General features: G+C 40.5%; 5 protein-coding genes across 5 annotated transcripts; 4 read left to right on the plus strand and 1 right to left on the minus strand.

The window, feature by feature from the left end:
* The first annotated feature begins 1,712 nt into the window (after positions 1 to 1,712).
* LOC106307887 (probable inactive leucine-rich repeat receptor-like protein kinase At1g66830) lies at positions 1,713 to 4,619 on the plus strand. The gene is made up of 2 exons (XM_013744971.1): positions 1,713 to 3,183; positions 3,762 to 4,619. The coding sequence occupies exons 1-2, from the start codon at positions 1,881 to 1,883 to the stop codon at positions 4,409 to 4,411; spliced, it is 1,953 nt and encodes a 650-aa protein (XP_013600425.1). The 5' UTR covers positions 1,713 to 1,880; the 3' UTR covers positions 4,412 to 4,619.
* Positions 4,620 to 5,464: 845 nt separating this feature from the next.
* On the plus strand, positions 5,465 to 7,305 carry LOC106310148 (protein GIGAS CELL1). Its single transcript, XM_013747355.1, has 3 exons — positions 5,465 to 5,647; positions 5,815 to 6,195; positions 6,590 to 7,305. Exons 2-3 carry the CDS (start codon positions 5,830 to 5,832, stop codon positions 6,983 to 6,985), a joined length of 762 nt encoding a protein of 253 aa, XP_013602809.1. The 5' UTR covers positions 5,465 to 5,647; positions 5,815 to 5,829; the 3' UTR covers positions 6,986 to 7,305.
* A 224-nt stretch (positions 7,306 to 7,529) lies between these two features.
* Positions 7,530 to 9,482, minus strand: LOC106309756 (SUMO-conjugating enzyme SCE1-like). The gene is made up of 5 exons (XM_013746881.1): positions 9,203 to 9,482; positions 9,023 to 9,106; positions 8,068 to 8,220; positions 7,865 to 7,978; positions 7,530 to 7,772 (listed from the first exon to the last, which is right to left on the minus strand). Exons 1-5 carry the CDS (start codon positions 9,269 to 9,271, stop codon positions 7,710 to 7,712), a joined length of 483 nt encoding a protein of 160 aa, XP_013602335.1. The 5' UTR covers positions 9,272 to 9,482; the 3' UTR covers positions 7,530 to 7,709.
* Positions 9,483 to 9,605: 123 nt separating this feature from the next.
* On the plus strand, positions 9,606 to 10,043 carry LOC106309179 (peptidyl-prolyl cis-trans isomerase 7-like; the record flags this gene model as incomplete). Its single annotated transcript, XM_013746240.1, has 1 exon — positions 9,606 to 10,043. A coding segment is annotated over one exon (438 nt), but the record flags the coding sequence as incomplete, so codon positions are not given.
* Positions 10,044 to 10,584: 541 nt separating this feature from the next.
* Positions 10,585 to 14,481, plus strand: LOC106312777 (TBCC domain-containing protein 1). Its single transcript, XM_013750425.1, has 9 exons — positions 10,585 to 11,154; positions 11,745 to 11,891; positions 12,162 to 12,542; positions 12,663 to 12,767; positions 12,896 to 13,036; positions 13,380 to 13,583; positions 13,675 to 13,767; positions 13,851 to 13,962; positions 14,051 to 14,481. Exons 1-9 carry the CDS (start codon positions 10,663 to 10,665, stop codon positions 14,092 to 14,094), a joined length of 1,719 nt encoding a protein of 572 aa, XP_013605879.1. The 5' UTR covers positions 10,585 to 10,662; the 3' UTR covers positions 14,095 to 14,481.
* Positions 14,482 to 15,809: the final 1,328 nt, after the last annotated feature.

A 15,809-nucleotide genomic window follows, 5' to 3' on the forward strand; every position in this document is an offset into this window, starting at 1 on the left:
GTCTTTTACGACGAATCATTTACGAGTTTCTTACGAGGAACCACAACGACCGCGTTACGTGGAAACCCCACGTGGTCTTTACGACGAAAACTTAATTCTTCTTTACGAGGAAAATATAACCTCGCTAATTAACGAGGAAATGGCGACGAATCTTCTCTTACGACAATCATATAACGACGAAACGCCTTTCATCGCCATTTCCTCGTAAGTCTTCTTTTCCGAGGAAATAACGACGATTTTGGCCGTCGTTAAATTTGTGTTTTCTTGTAGTGTTTCAAAAATTGCGATTAAAGTCAATGTAAAATCATCTTCCAATGATCTGGATACAAAGGAGTTTGTATTTTGAAGAAAATTCAGAAGTTCATACAGAATCTTTGCGTTTTATAATGTTATACTCCCTCCGTTTCACAATACATGATGTTATTCCTTAGTGCACAAAGATTCATAAATTTATTTTTCTCTAAAAAGTAGTTTTAAAAATATAATTTAAAAATCATCCAATCAATTACAGAAATGACTACAACATCTAATTAGTTACACAGTTTTCAATAAAGTTAAAAATAACATAAAAATATCAAAACATCATCTATTTCGAAACAACAAAAATCTTCTAAAACATCATCTACTATGAAACGGATGGAGTATATGTTATTACGAATTCTAGCTAAAAGTGTTTAGACAAACACAAATTTTGTATCAGAAAAATATCATGAGAAGGAAATAATAGATTTTGATTCTTTCATTTAGCGAGTAAGGCTTCCTTTCGAAAAACATCATTAAACTCATTTTTCATTGTATATTTTTCAATATATGACACATATATCTGTTTATGTAATAATTTGTTGTTCAAAAGGTCTGAATATTAATTTTGTAATCTTAATTTTTACGAGTAAAAATTGTTTGCTGTGAAAAGATCGTTTTTAAATATTTTTCTAACTCCACTTCAATTTTATTTTTGTTATTTTATGTATGAGAAACTGAGTCATAAATCTTGTTAATGATATTCTAAATACGTCTTTATGTTGAAAATGTTTGTGTAATGAGCTGATGATGAATGGCTTTAAAATTGTTACTATTATGTAGCTCTTTTTACTTTTAATTTGAATAAAATTCAATGCGTTCGTTATAGTCCATGTGCCACATATTGTCAAATCATCAGAGTTCAAACTACAAGGTTCTCAGTGTTTGTGTAAGTGTCATTGGCATGTGTTTCAATTATACGGATTATCACATAATTTCATAAAGTTTGATAACATGATGGAGTTCGCTCCTAGAAATATAGTTACCCCTCACGTCAATCCCACGAGCTTTGTTCAATCATTTATATCATTTTGGCTGGTGAAGACATGTAATGTTCCTACTAGCTAATTGAGCCTCGGTCACATAATGACTAGAGCTTATATGTTCTGCTCTATCTACTAATGCAAACTCAAATTCAAAATCTTGTCGGGAGACTCGACTTCCTAGTGAAAACCCCAGTCATGTCCATTTTCCAACAAAAACCAAATCCAATGATCATCGACATCACCATCTTTGGCCAAAAACATTGATGAGAATTTTAAAATTGTTTTAAAAAGCACAGACATTTATAGAAAAGCAACACACCTGCATCAGTCAATGACTAAAGCATTGGATATTTAACAAATCCAAAACCAAACAAATAACACTATTATTTTATTATTATATTTTCAAATTTTGTCACATCCTCCAACATACTTGAAGCTCTCACAAGAATTCAAAAAACTTTCCCATGTCTACATTACACCACGTTGCTACACTAGAACCCATCATCACCTACATTCTTCTCCTTCGTCTTCTTCTTCATCTTCTTCGCTCGCCTCTCTCTCTATCTCAGCAACTCCTCGTTGCACGAGAAAAAAATGCAAATTCATCGACTTCTTTCACTTCTTGTTTCTTCTATCTTCTTCCACTTCATCAGCTTCTCCTCGTCGCTAAACCACGATGGCCTATCTCTTCTTGCACTCAAATCCGCGGTCGCTCACGACCCGACACGTGTGATGACTTCCTGGTCCGAATCCGACCAAACTCCATGCCACTGGCCTGGCATCACCTGCACACGCGGCAGAGTCACCTCCCTAATTCTCTCCGGAAGAAGACTCTCCGGCTACATCCCCTCAGAACTCGGACTCCTCGACTCACTCACAAGACTCGAACTCAGCCGCAACAACTTCTCCGAACCCGTCCCCACTCGTCTCTTCAACGCCGTTAACCTCCGTTACATCGACCTCTCCCACAACTCAATCACCGGCCCAGTCCCGGCCCAAATAAAAGCCCTGAAGAATCTCACTCATCTCGACGTCTCCTCCAACCGCCTCAACGGCTCGCTCCCCGAGTCGCTCACCCAACTCGGAAGCCTCGTCGGCACTCTCAACCTCTCTTACAACCGATTCTCCGGCGAAATTCCGCCGTCGTACGGCCGATTCCCTGTCTTCGTGAGCTTGGACCTCGGCCATAACATTCTCACCGGAAAAATACCTCAGATAGGCTCTCTGTTGAACCAAGGACCAACCGCGTTCGCCGGAAACTCTGATCTCTGTGGCTTTCCGTTACAGAAGATGTGTAGAGAAGAAGCTTCGAATCCTAAACTCGTCAGTCCTAAACCGGAAGGCTCGAAAGTCCTCAACAGAAAACCAAACCGGATTTTCGAAAGTAAGAATAAACCGGTTACCGGAACCGTAACGGTTTCACTGATAACCGGATTCTCCGTCGTGATCGGAGTGGTTTCTCTCTCCGTATGGCTGATTCGAAGAAAACAGAGCTCCGGTGAGTTCAAATCGGAGAACACGGCGCCGCCGCCGGAGGGGGACGTAGGTAAGCTCGTTGCGATGGACGAAGGCTTCGAGCTAGAGCTCGAGGATATGCTGAGAGCTTCAGCTTACGTCGTGGGGAAGAGCAGAAGCGGGATCGTGTACAGAGTAGTCGCCGGGATGGGATCGGGCACGGTGGCGGCGACTTTTTCAACGTCCACCGTCGTCGCCGTTAGAAGGCTCAGCGACGGGGACGCCACGTGGCGGAGGAAAGATTTTGAAAATGAGGTGGAGGCAATCGGTAGGGTCCACCATCCGAATATCGTACGGCTGAGAGCTTATTACTATGCAGAGGACGAGAGGCTTTTGATCACGGATTACATTCGTAATGGCAGCTTGTACTCTGCTTTACATGGTAATGGCAAACTTCATCATTAGCTTAACCACTAATTACAATTATTATTCTTTTATTTTGTTGTTTTGCTTTACCTTTATGAGGTTTGATTGAGATTGAAAAAAAAGACAAGATTAGGTTTATTTGGTAGTTAGTGTTATTGATCGAGTTGATGGTTGGATCTATGTACATAAAGTTTCTGTCTTTGAGTCTTTGTTTGATTTTATTGTATTGATTGGCGTGTTCCTCTTGTTCCTTTCGCATTCATAATCTTTCTGAACTAGTTCACATGTGTGGTAACTGTTTTAGTTTCAGACAAGCTTTGGATCTTTCTTCTTGTCGGAAGAAGAAACTTAATTCGTTTTGTTTTGTTTGTGGTAGATTTGAAATAGGAGAGAACACTGGAAAGTTGTGTAACGGTCTTGTTCGTATTGACTTGCATGAGATAACATTTCTGGTTTAAGATCAGTTTAAACAGTGTTTAATGAGACAGAAACATGAGTCAGATTAAGCTCTGAGGGATGTTTGTTTATCGATAAACAGTTGCCAAGTTTTTGATTCTTGTTGTTCATCGTTGACTTTTTAGTTTTGTTTTGTAGGAGGATCCTCAAATACTCTGCCTTCACTATCTTGGCCTGAAAGGTTACATATTGCACAAGGAACTGCTCGTGGGTTGATGTATATACACGAGTACAGCCCTAGAAAATACGTCCATGGAAACCTAAAATCAACAAAAATCCTGCTCGATGATGAGCTGCAGCCTCGCATCTCAGGCTTTGGTCTAACACGTCTAGTCTCGGGCTACTCAAAACTCACCGGTTCGTTATCCGCAAAGAGGCAAAGCCTAGACCAAACCTTCTTAACCTCTGCTACAGTGGTGACAAGAATCTCATCTCCCTCGGTTGCTTACCTTGCACCAGAGGCTCGAGCTACTTCTGGTTGCAAATTATCTCAGAAGTGCGATGTGTATTCGTTTGGGGTTGTCTTAATGGAGTTGTTGACTGGTCGTAAGCCTAATGCTTCATCTGAAAACAATGGTGAAGAGCTTGTGTGTGTTGTGAGGAGTTGGTTTAAAGAAGGGAAGCATTTGGACGAGATTTTAGACCAAGAGATTATAAACAAAGGTTATGAAGAGAAGCAAGTTATTGCAGCCATTCATGTCGCCTTGAACTGCACGGAGAAGGATCCAGAGGTTCGTCCAAAGATGAGATCAGTATCTGAAAGTCTTGGTCGAATCAAGCTAGACTAATAGCTGAGAAATCAAGGAAGTTTTGCGAATCCGAGTGTAAAATTTATGCACCATCATGTCTTGCTTCTCGAGAAGCTGTGTTTTCTTTGTTTTGCCATGTCGTAGGGTTTAGGATTCTTCATCGTTGGGTTATTGTTATCAATTAATATGGTTTGTTGTTTGTTTATCATCTTGATAACAATAACAAAGTTTGTAATAATAAAACAATGTCCCATTAAGTTTTTCATGTTCTAAAGATCTCAAACATGATTATTTCAACAAACTTTGTAAGAATTTCATGACTTGTTACCAACGTTTTATAAACACACAATCTGACCAACCATTTCAAATTTGTATAAAACGAGACGGGGTTTCATGATATAGAATCACAAGTTGTTTTTATTAAAAGAGATTAATTAGATGTAACCGTCTTCTGTCCTGGAAAAAAAAAAGACTTTTAGATCCAACATTTAAGCTAGATTAGAGTAAATTTAAAAAAATGTAATTACTCTAAACATCAGGTTTGTACAATTTCATTAATTATAACGTTTCGAATCTAAGGCCAGCATTAAAGTAGACGCTTAGACAAGTGCTGACGGGTGGGGTCCATAGCAAAAGAAGAAGCACCGACGCCAAAGACGCTAGATCAAGCGCCGTGTTTTTTCAGTGCTTGCACTGTTTCACGGGCCTCACTGACACGTGGCGGCGGCGGCCCGTGATTGGTTCGTTTTTAATTTTTAATTTTTAATTTTTAATTTTTAATTTTTAATTTTTTTAAATCAAACAAAAAAAACCTTAAAAAAAAAAAAAAAAATTTAAGCACCCCCAAGCGTTACTTCTTAGCTTAGATATGTGTCGGCTACACTAGCAAAAAGAACGGTCAGATCTGTATCCGTCCGTGAACGGTTAGTTAAATGATCCGGTTCGTTTAGCAACAAAGCACAGAAGCTCAGGTAGACTCGCACGTAGACAACAACAAAGCTAACGCAATCGAAGGGCAAAACCGTAATCTCCAAAACCAGGAACGGTAGGTAGGTTTATCTGCGTTTTATCCCGCCTCTCATTCGAATTTCGAAATTGCTCTCTCCAGACACGTGACTAGGTGAGCGCGTCTCTCTCTCACTCTCGCACGTGCGAACGTTTTGATTTGTTTATAATCCCGCTCCTCTGAGAGATCGTAACTCACTCTCTTCCCCCAGAATACTCGCCGCTTCAAGAGTTTCATCAGTTCATCAATCGCTTACTGAAGATTCAGAGGTAAACAAATCTCCATCCCTTCGGTTTGACTATTAGTGACTTTAACACCGTTCTTGTGAATCGATTTCTTGAGATTTATATTGAAAATGACGGATTCGGATTTGAATTTGACATTTTCGGTCTTGAGATTTCTCTAATTGACGAATCTGATTCTTGTTTTTTTTCAGCCACCGGATCTTAAAATGGCAGAGGCAAGAGACCGATTGGAGAAGCCGGTGGATTACGCGGCGATATTTGCCAACAGACGCAGTCGCGGTGTGTTGCTCGACGACGAGCCAGCCTCGCGTCTCGGTGTGTTCGAACATCCAGTTCGCAGATTGCCATCGGGTTCTCGCGTGCCTGGATCTTTGGTTGGAGGCAATTACAGTTCATGGAGGCCTGGTCATGGGAATGGGAGCGGGAGTGGTCAGAGTCAGTTTAGATCCTCCCAGGGAAGAGAGAACGTGCCTATGGCGTCTGCTAGGCGTGAAAGAGGTGGCGCTTCACGGAGTTTGTTACCTTCTTGGTACCCAAGGACGCCTCTACGTGATATAACCCACATTATGCGGGTAAATTCACCAGTCCTTCTGGTTATAAATCAGTTTTGGGTGGAGCTTGGTTAGATGGAGAATGTTCTTGCTGAGTCTTGGTTTCATCACTGGGTCTCTTTGTCCTTTTTCAGCTGAATTGCGATTGGTTTGTGTATGAATCCATTGAAGTAGGCTATCTTAGCGTTTTTGTGTTAGATGAATCATAAAGCCCAAAAGCTTGCTCAGCCTTTTGTGTGTTCATTCTCGTCTGACAATGGGTTTTGCTGAGTCTTAGTTTCCACATTTGGGTCTCTTAAGCACTTCCTTTCCAGCTTAATGATGATTGGTTTGTGTCTGAATCGTAGCTGTTCTTGCACTAGTCTTTGCTTGTACTGGCGATTTACTACTCTGTTTATGGCTATGTCAATTTCAGGCTATTGAGAGAAAAAGAAGAGCTGGTATGGGAGTAGACAGTGGCCTTGGGGCTGAGACTCCATCTCGCCAACAAGTTCGTGTTCTTGAAACTCCACTAGCATTGGCGGCAGATGAGCCCAATTGCGTAATGGTGACGCCTGCTCCAGCTGTGGGATTGAAGCGTAGTTGCCCACCATCAACTGCTAAAGTCCATAAGATGTTGCTTGACATCACAAAGGAGATATCTGAGGAGGAAGAAGAAGCAGGGTTCATCACTCCCGAGAAGAAGCTACTCAATTCTATCGACGTGGTAGAGAAGATTGTGATGGCGGAGATTCAGAAACTGAAGAGCACTCCGCTTGCAAAACGGCAAGAGCGGGAGAAGAGGGTAAAGACTTTGATGTCTATGCGATGATCCCACACTTAGGACAAGAGACACCGGAGGGAAGGTATCAGTGAGTACATCATCTTCTGATGATATCAAAATCAATCATTATCATCTTCTGATGATATTGACTTCGACAAGTCCTTGCGTATATCATTTTCTTATGATTCATTCTACTAGAAAAGTTCAATCATCTTGTTGATGATTTTGTAAGATCAGGGATCATCTACTGATGAATATAGTTTTGATAGTTTTACACATAATGTTTGGAGTCTCTACTGTAGACATTTTTCCCTTGTAGATGAATCTCGTTCTTGTTGTCACGTTGAATAATTGTGAGTTGGTATGAATCCTTACCTTTGCTAGTTTGTTTACTTTGAAGTTCAGAGAATAATTAAGATCTCATATGTTAAGCTTTTGATGTACAAATACAATTGAATTTTAGAATCCGCCAGAATTGAGAATAAGACATCAGATTTAATTGGTAACACATAATGGATTAGAGAACATAGTAAATGAATAAAGAAGTAAACACCAACTGATTCAGTAACCAAGAATATTAACATATTTAACAGAGAGAAATAGAGTTTTTTTTTCTTTTATGAAAAATAAAAGAGATTATAGTAGTGTCTCAAAGGTGCCATAATGAGGAGTTTTCAGTCATCCGATGATATTTAAACACAAATCACAAAGACCACAAAAGATTCAAAGTTTTTGTCATCAGTTTTGGTGTTTGTTCCCTTCTGAGGTTATTTTAGACAATGGGAGGATACTGCTTGGACTGCAGCTTAACCCTTTTCTTGTACTCAACTGCATCCTGCATATATTTGAATCTCCATCAGTATAATAAACTCACAATCACTTTGGTTCATATGTTTCATAAACTATGCCATCAATTAGAGATAGTACCTGAATGAAGAGATGGTAACCATCAGTCTGTGCAGGGTCAGCGGGATTAGGGGTGTCAAGTAAATCCTGAATACCGACAAGAATCTGCTTCACTGCGATGGCTGGTCTCCATCCCTAATCAACATTTAAACAACAGGGAGGTTGAGAGCATGATGAAGATCGATTTGGTCATGGAGAAAATGCAAAGAAAAGAGTGTACTTACGGAATCCTCGTTAAGGATGGAGAGACAGACTGTTCCTGATGGATAGACATTAGGGTGGAAAAAGCCTGGTGGGAATTTGCATTTGGGGGGTTTGCTTGGATAGTCCTCGCTGAAGTGCATCGTTAATGGAAAGTATCCACCTTCCCAATCAGTCTGTAGTGTCAAGCAAATTCACTATGAGTATAACGCTAGCAGTTACACTTATAAACCAACCAAGGCAACCATTTGAAGATATCGAAAAGCCAATTAAACCTCAAACTAAAGAGTGTAAGATAGAGACATCAGAGTTAGATTCAATGTCGTTATCTAGACCAAGGTCAGGACATCACAGATTCTATCTACTAAGTGCGCATTCACAACAACTAATGGGACAATCAGTCTACAGTGGCGTGTAAAGTAGCTAATTATGATTAGCAATTACTCTTGCACAAAAACTATTTATCAGTGATGAAACAAGTCGAAAAGGCTAAGTAAGGGTACACAGCAGAGTTCAAATGCAAAAAAAAACACGATCAAGACCACAACATTTATGCAATTTCAAAGCTTGGATTCAGAGCACCACAGGTGAAGATGAATAGCGAGATTACAGCCACTCTTTCTAGAATAATTGAGATAATAATCAGTCTACAGTGTCGTGTCAAGTAGCTATGAATAATACTAAAGGAATGAATAGCAATTACTTTTGTACTAAAAACTCTTAACCAAGTCGAAAAGTCTGAAAAAGGTACACAGCAGAGTTCAACTTAGACACACATGATCAAAAAGACCACACAACTTTATGAGATTACAGCTACTCTTTCTACCAACATTCAAAATTAATAATGGGAGAGTTCGAATTCAAAATGATCATCAAGACCATAACTTTAATGCGCCAATACAGAACATGGAGGGAGATACAAGTACAATAAAAGAATCAAGCTTATAAAGAGAAACAAAACAGAACCTACACACTTACCCCAGCTTTACCAGGAATAGTGCAATGCCACACCATCAGATTCACAGACCCATCAGACCCAGTCTCTGGCTTCGCCACAAACCCCTAATTTCACCATCACAACAAGTGTATAATCAGAGACAATAAACCATACCCAAAGATCAAAAATCAAAAAAATTTACAGAAGAAGAATATAGGTACATGAGGATGATTCTTCCTCCACGACTTCCTCTCCTCAGCCAAACGACCACGAGCGATTCCACTAGCCATCTCTCTCTCTCTCTCTCTCAATAGCTGCTCTTCAAACTCTTTTATCTCTCGATTTATATATTCTCGAAGCAGACGAAGAAGTGTAAGTTACAGATTTGCCCGTATGTTAAAGCCGGGAAACGGCTGTCGGAGAATCGTACGGTCCAGATTCCGCGGCGGATGAATGTCCTTTTCCTTCTACCTTCCTTTGTTCCTTTAATTAAACTGACCGGTCAATTATTAAATTAAAAAGAAAGAAGAAGTCAAATGGATAATGTAGCGTGAAACCTACGCGATGGAAAAAACCTATCCCATTTTTCACGTGGCCCATTAATCCACTCTGGGCCCATTAACTTTTGTGATCTGTACCGGCGAGAAAGGCGTAGGGGAGTCCGGCATGCCGCTCCACTACAAAGGAACCATCATCCACGGCATAATCCCAGATCATATTTGGTTCGGTGGGGACATCACTCACGGTAACGGACTTGGAGGCGAGTCCATCTACGGCCAGCAGTTCCCCAAGGAGGACTGCATCAGGAAGCACGACGGTCCAGGCATCCTCTCTACGGGCACCAACGGATCTCAGTTCATGCTCCACATGAAGGTGTCCCCGGACTACGACGACGGCGAGCACATCGCGTTTGGACGGGTTTTGGACGGACTTGATGTGATGGCTCGCGTTGGGAAAATGGTCGGGAATGAGTTTGTGTACCCTTCCACACAGAGTGGATATGTTAGAGGCAATGTACTGGCCTCGCTGGTCATGGCACGTCGTACCCTCGGTGACACATGAAAAAGAAGGAGAAGGCCCTCGCCACATTTACTTAGCTTGTCTTTGTTTTTGGTTGGTTGTTCGTTTGGTGTCGCTGTTACCTTTTAGTTTTAAACTGGATACCATTAAATAATGCTAAGCCTTGACAACACGAACGTAAAGATACTGCATTTTTTCAACGAGGTCATAAGTGTTGGTGAGCTTGTCGCCAGTGAGTTCTCCACCAAATGAGGTTGTAACGTTCTTGACCCACACTGAATGGCCCATTGACCACATATCCCCTTCGTTAAAAGCTTAGCCGAACGCCTTTGAAAAATGCATATAATACATGGAACCTTTGATGTGCGACCGATTCTTCTTCAAGTACTCTGAAACAATTTAATCAAAGAGTATGTGTTAAGTAGTTTACATGATAAACTCATCTTTTAAAAATATGAAAAGGGAATCATTCTCGTCTGACGTGTCATAGCTCGGATCAACGGTAAATCCGACGGCGACAGAAACAAAGACGTAGATTAATAGCATACACGTGCGCGCACTACAATAATCTCTCTCTCTCTCCTCTTCTCTTCCCCCCCTTCAATGCCCATATGATTCGTCACCCAAAGAAAAGATCTGCAACTTCACATACGAAGGAGCCATGATCGAAGAAGACCAAGACCTCATCGACCAGTCACCACCGCCTCCAGACCCAAACCCGAACCCGAATTCAGCAATCCACCCTCGACGGGTCTCTTTCGAGCACGGGCTCCTCCCGATCCAGAAGCTCGTTTTCGCCGACCCGATCCAAACCCTAGCTCCCGTGAAGCGCAAGCTAGCCGACGCCGCCACGAACAACCGCGTCGGATCGGGCGTAATCGCCGAGGTCCTCCAGATCTCCGGCGACCACGCGCGCCTCGTCCTCGAGACTCTCGGCTCGGTGCTTCATTCCGAGGGTGATCCTCTGGTTGGGGCGAAACCGGAGGAGGTTGAGTCCGTGGGAGCTGACTTGAGGGATCTAGTGTTGTTTCTGTATATTCAGTCGTATAAGAAGTTGCTGCCAAGGACGCATAAGGACTCTGCGGCGGTGGCTGATGTGTGGCCTTCGACTTCGGCTTTTGATGGCTACTTGTCTGCCTTGTCTCCAATTCAGGCAAAGTTTCTTACTTTGTGTTTGCCCTCTTGAGTATACAACGTTCAATCAGTGATCCCAATGCGTAGTATCTATTAAGAGGATTATGGAATTTGAATTCGATAGTTTTACAGTGCAGTTTAAAGTTTTGGGTTTAATGTACCTGGAACCTAGAGTTACTACGATGAAACTGTTGGGTATTTTGTGGTGGAGGATTGCTGTCACACCAATGTGTATTTGAAGTAGTTAAGCATGCTCATGTGAATTTTGCTGCAGTGTGAGATACTTTTATCTTGTGCTTGGTGGTTGTTAGGTAGTATGTACCTGTGTTATGTGGTTTCAGTTCTGTTTCTTTTTTCCTTGTGCCTTATAATGATTGGTCCTTTCGAGTGGTTTATTTGGTGATAATGCGTGATGTCGTCTTGTGTTTTGACTTTCAGTCTCCACTCCTGTTTGTGGTAGGGTTGGTCTAATGTGTCTTTCAGAATATAGTCATCCGTGCTTTAGTCTTTTTCCCTGTTTCAACAGTAATTGTTCTCCGATGTGCTATTCTTCCCTCCTATCACGTGGTCTAAAGTGTTAGTTATATTTCCCTTTTGATCTTTTTGCAGCTTGTTCGCAGCAATAGCCGCCGGTTTATGCCGTCGCAAGCAGATGATGAAGCTCATCAGTTGTCGTATCTACAAAAGCATTTAGCAAATATTATTTCTCTCCTTGCAGAGCCTGTAGAAGGAGAAGGAGAAGGAGAAGAATCAGTGGTATGTGTTTCTTTTAATATTTTTGTCGAGAAGAATCAGTGGTATGTGTTTCTTTTAATATTTTTGTCGAGAAGAATCAGTGGTATGTGTTTCTTTTAATATTTTTGTCGAGAAGAGTCACTGTAACTACAGAGCATGACAATAAAATCTGACGTTGGAATCTTGGGATAATAATATTTGAGGGAATGAGAGAGAAGACAAGTCTCAAGCTAAATGATATTTCATGATGATTCAAACTATTAATTGTTTTACTTGTTTAACATCCTTCAGGTTCTCTCTATGGAGGCTTTTGAGCACCTGGGTTTCCTTGTTCAGTTTGGCGACAAGGGATCTGATGTATCTCCATTGAGCCAAGCGACTCCTTTCTTCGCTAATTCGGATCCGGATATGCCTGCTGTTCCAGTCCCTGCTTCCCAAGTGCATGACTGGCTTCTGCAAAACATAGCTTCCGCTTTAGAAAGCATTACTGAGAGAATTTCTGGGAAGGAGAACGGTCCTTCCAATGCGTCTGATCAAGATGATGCTATGTCAGATGCTTGTGATGCTCCGAACAAGGTTGCATCTAGTGGTAGAGGCCCGTGTTTAATAGAAGGAGTCTCCAAGACTTCCCTTGTTAAGCAGGCCTCCGATCTTAGGGGTAGATCTGTTAAGGTTCGCTTAAGAAAAATGACTTACTTTTTACTATAGCTAGAATATTCCCTGCTCCAGTTGACTTGCGTTATACAGTCTCTCTGTGCACTCATGGCAACTACATGTTATGTGTATTTGCAGGTTGTCAATTGCCATGATTCTGTTATTTATCTTTTGGCGCCATTGAGATATGCAACTGTGCATGGATGTTCTGATACAACTATAGTTCTGGGAGCTGTTGGCAAGGTATCGGACACAATACTCCGTTCCACTACCTTTAAAGGAGATATTCAAGTCAAGTTTTAACAGGTTATTATATCTGCCGAATTTTACTAAAAGATGCAGCACATCTGTTTTCTGATTTCTTTTTGCAGGCATTAAGGGTTGAGCACTGTGAGAGAGTTCATGTGATTGCAGCTGCCAAACGTGTGTGCATTGCCAATTGCCGTGAATGTGTATTCTTCTTGGGAGTCAATCAGCGACCACTAATTGTTGGTGATAACCACAAACTGCAGGTGAAGCTTCCCTCTCTAAGTTCGACGGTTGATTTTACAAGTTTTATATTATACTTCACCGTGCATACGCAACTCTTCCACACCTTTATGATACAAAACCAAAATTAGTGAAGATGTGAGACTTTTTAGTAGTTTTTTTTGGTTAGTATGCTCTTCTAGACATGTGAACTGTGTTTAATGGAAACATCTTCGCTCACTGGTTAAGAAACACCTCTTTGGTCTTATGTTTGCTTGATAGGGTGTCACAGGTTTCCTTTCACTACTGGAAATACAAACACTGTCTGATATCTAGTGGTTCTAGTAACTACAAGTTTTTGTAAAAAATTGTTTGATTTTGTTCCAGGTCGCTCCATATAATACATATTACTCTCATTTGGAGGAGCACATGAGCGAGGTAGGGGTTGAGGCAACTATCAACAAATGGGACAAACCATTGGCACTGGGAGCAGTGGATCCACATGACTCACTGTCGCATCCTGCCGGTGTTGCTGATGCACAGGCTGAATCAGCTGCTTGTGTAGACCCTGACCAGTTCATTAACTTTTTGGTAGACTCTCTTTTTGCTAGTCTCATTTGACTCCAATAACTGGTAAATGATATTCACGAAACATCTAATCACGTGTTTACCTGTGGTGAAGATCCCAAACTGGTTTAACGGCGAGGAAATTGGTTCGACTAAAGACAATCCATTTCCATTGCCAGACCCTTATATGGCAGCTCAGCAGAGAAACGTATGTTTTTATGTTTTCTTATAGTAAGAAACGAAGCACTTGTACCGCATCTTCTTAACTCTCCTACTTTTGGTTTCATCCAGCTTAAGAATTTGGAAGAAACAAGACGATCGCTAAGAGAAACGCCTCTGGAAGAAAACCGGAAAAAGGAGCTATCAAGCGCACTCCATGTGTATTTCAAAGACTGGCTCTATGGTAAGAAATTCGAAATCAATCCCCACACAAAGTTTATATGCATCATTAGGTTTTGACTATCTCTATGTTTCTGGTGTGAATATTACAGCAAGTGGAAATATAAGGCAGCTTTACTGCCTACAAGGTGACTAATAATGAACAAATGAACCAAATGGAAGATGTCTCGTTTCTGTAGAGCTCTCTCTCTCTCTCTCGATCATTTTGGCATATTTGCTGGTAGTGAAGAAACCCAAGACCCCTCCAGCCTGATTTCTAGTTTGGAATCTATACGCACCACCACGTAACTTATCTGCACAGAACATTCCACTAAAGCTTTTTCCTATAGATTATTGTTTTCTTTATTTATGCTTTGTTCATGTTAAATCTTTGTTTCTTTTGACATTTTCAATTCCTCGTTTTTGTCCTCTTTTCGGGACAGAACATGATGTGTTCCTTGAACTGGCACTGTTTGCAGTAGCATAAGCAGGTAGGTGAAGAATTACTCACTAAAGAGTTTTTAAGGACTTGCTAATTGCCATATTACTCAGTGCTTTCATAGATAGTATATATTAATGATGCTTATGTTGATGTTTTAATCTCAATCTCTTGATGATGATGATGACCGTAAATCCTAAAATTTAATAGTGATCTAGAGTTTATTCTATGAAAGATAAAATGAAAGATAAAATGACGTAGACAACGATATCTTTAGAAAACAACGATTTAATCAGTTTCCAATAGGCAAAGATAGATTTTATTGATGAATAAGAGTGAATACAATGAATGAAATGAGATCGAACCAATTTCCTTAAAGCATGTATGAGTATAGCTCTCTCTATGATTTTCAACGTGTCTTCCTTCGTATCCATCGATCTCTTTTTATAGCGGATAGACTCTGCGATCTTCGCAACCGCTCTGCGATCTCCGGCTCCTTGGGTCGATCTCTTCTTGTTCGTAATGGGCCTCTAACTCGCTCCGCGTCGCACGGCCCAGACCCCTCCAGCCTGATTTGTAGTTTGGAATCTAAACGCATCGCACGTTAACTTACCTGCACATAACATTCCACTAAAGCTTTTTGCTTTAGATTATTATTTTCTTTCTGCTTTGGTCATGTTTTATATTTGTTCCTTTTGGCTTTTCAATTCCTCTTATCTTTTGAAAATCTCATCTTCGGGACAGAGCATGGTGGTTTCCATGAATTTTTATATAACATAAAAGCAAAACTTCTTTTTGATATTGTTGTTTTGTCTTTAGCTCGGAGTAACTCATGTGATTTTTCTTCAATTCTTTTGTAATTAAATTAAGATTGCTGATGTGTTGGTGATTACTTCGCGTATCAATCTCACTCTCTGGTTCTAGAAATCTGCATAAAGAGATGTGAACATGTCAAATAGAACGAGAACAAACGAAACTCATTTAAGGTTTTATCCGAAGTTAGCTCATTTACATCTATCCTCTTTCCAATTCTAGTTGGGTATTTCAGTTTCCATTCTAGCTGACCAATGAGTCAATGACTATGCATGAGGAAAGACTAAATGTTAAAACAACTACCAACAATTATGGAATAAATTTATATTTATTGATGAGATAAAATAAATATAAAATGTCATAATTTAAAATTTTCTCCAGTTTAGTTTTGATTAGTAGCTCACCAGCGAGTCAATGACCATGAGGAAGGGTCTACAACAACTAGCTAGCACCAACCATGGAAGAATTTTTTTTTCTTTTTTTAAAAATCATGAAAGATGAAAAAACTTACAGCTATATATATCGAGAATCTACAAGACTCAGTTTCAAATATTAAAAGAGCAGAGCAACAAAGCAAGAGAGAAAAAAAAAACAAAACCATATAAATTTTCTTTGAGGTA

Source organism: Brassica oleracea, chromosome C8 (assembly GCF_000695525.1).
Source record: "Brassica oleracea var. oleracea cultivar TO1000 chromosome C8, BOL, whole genome shotgun sequence".
NCBI lineage: Eukaryota > Viridiplantae > Streptophyta > Magnoliopsida > Brassicales > Brassicaceae > Brassica > Brassica oleracea.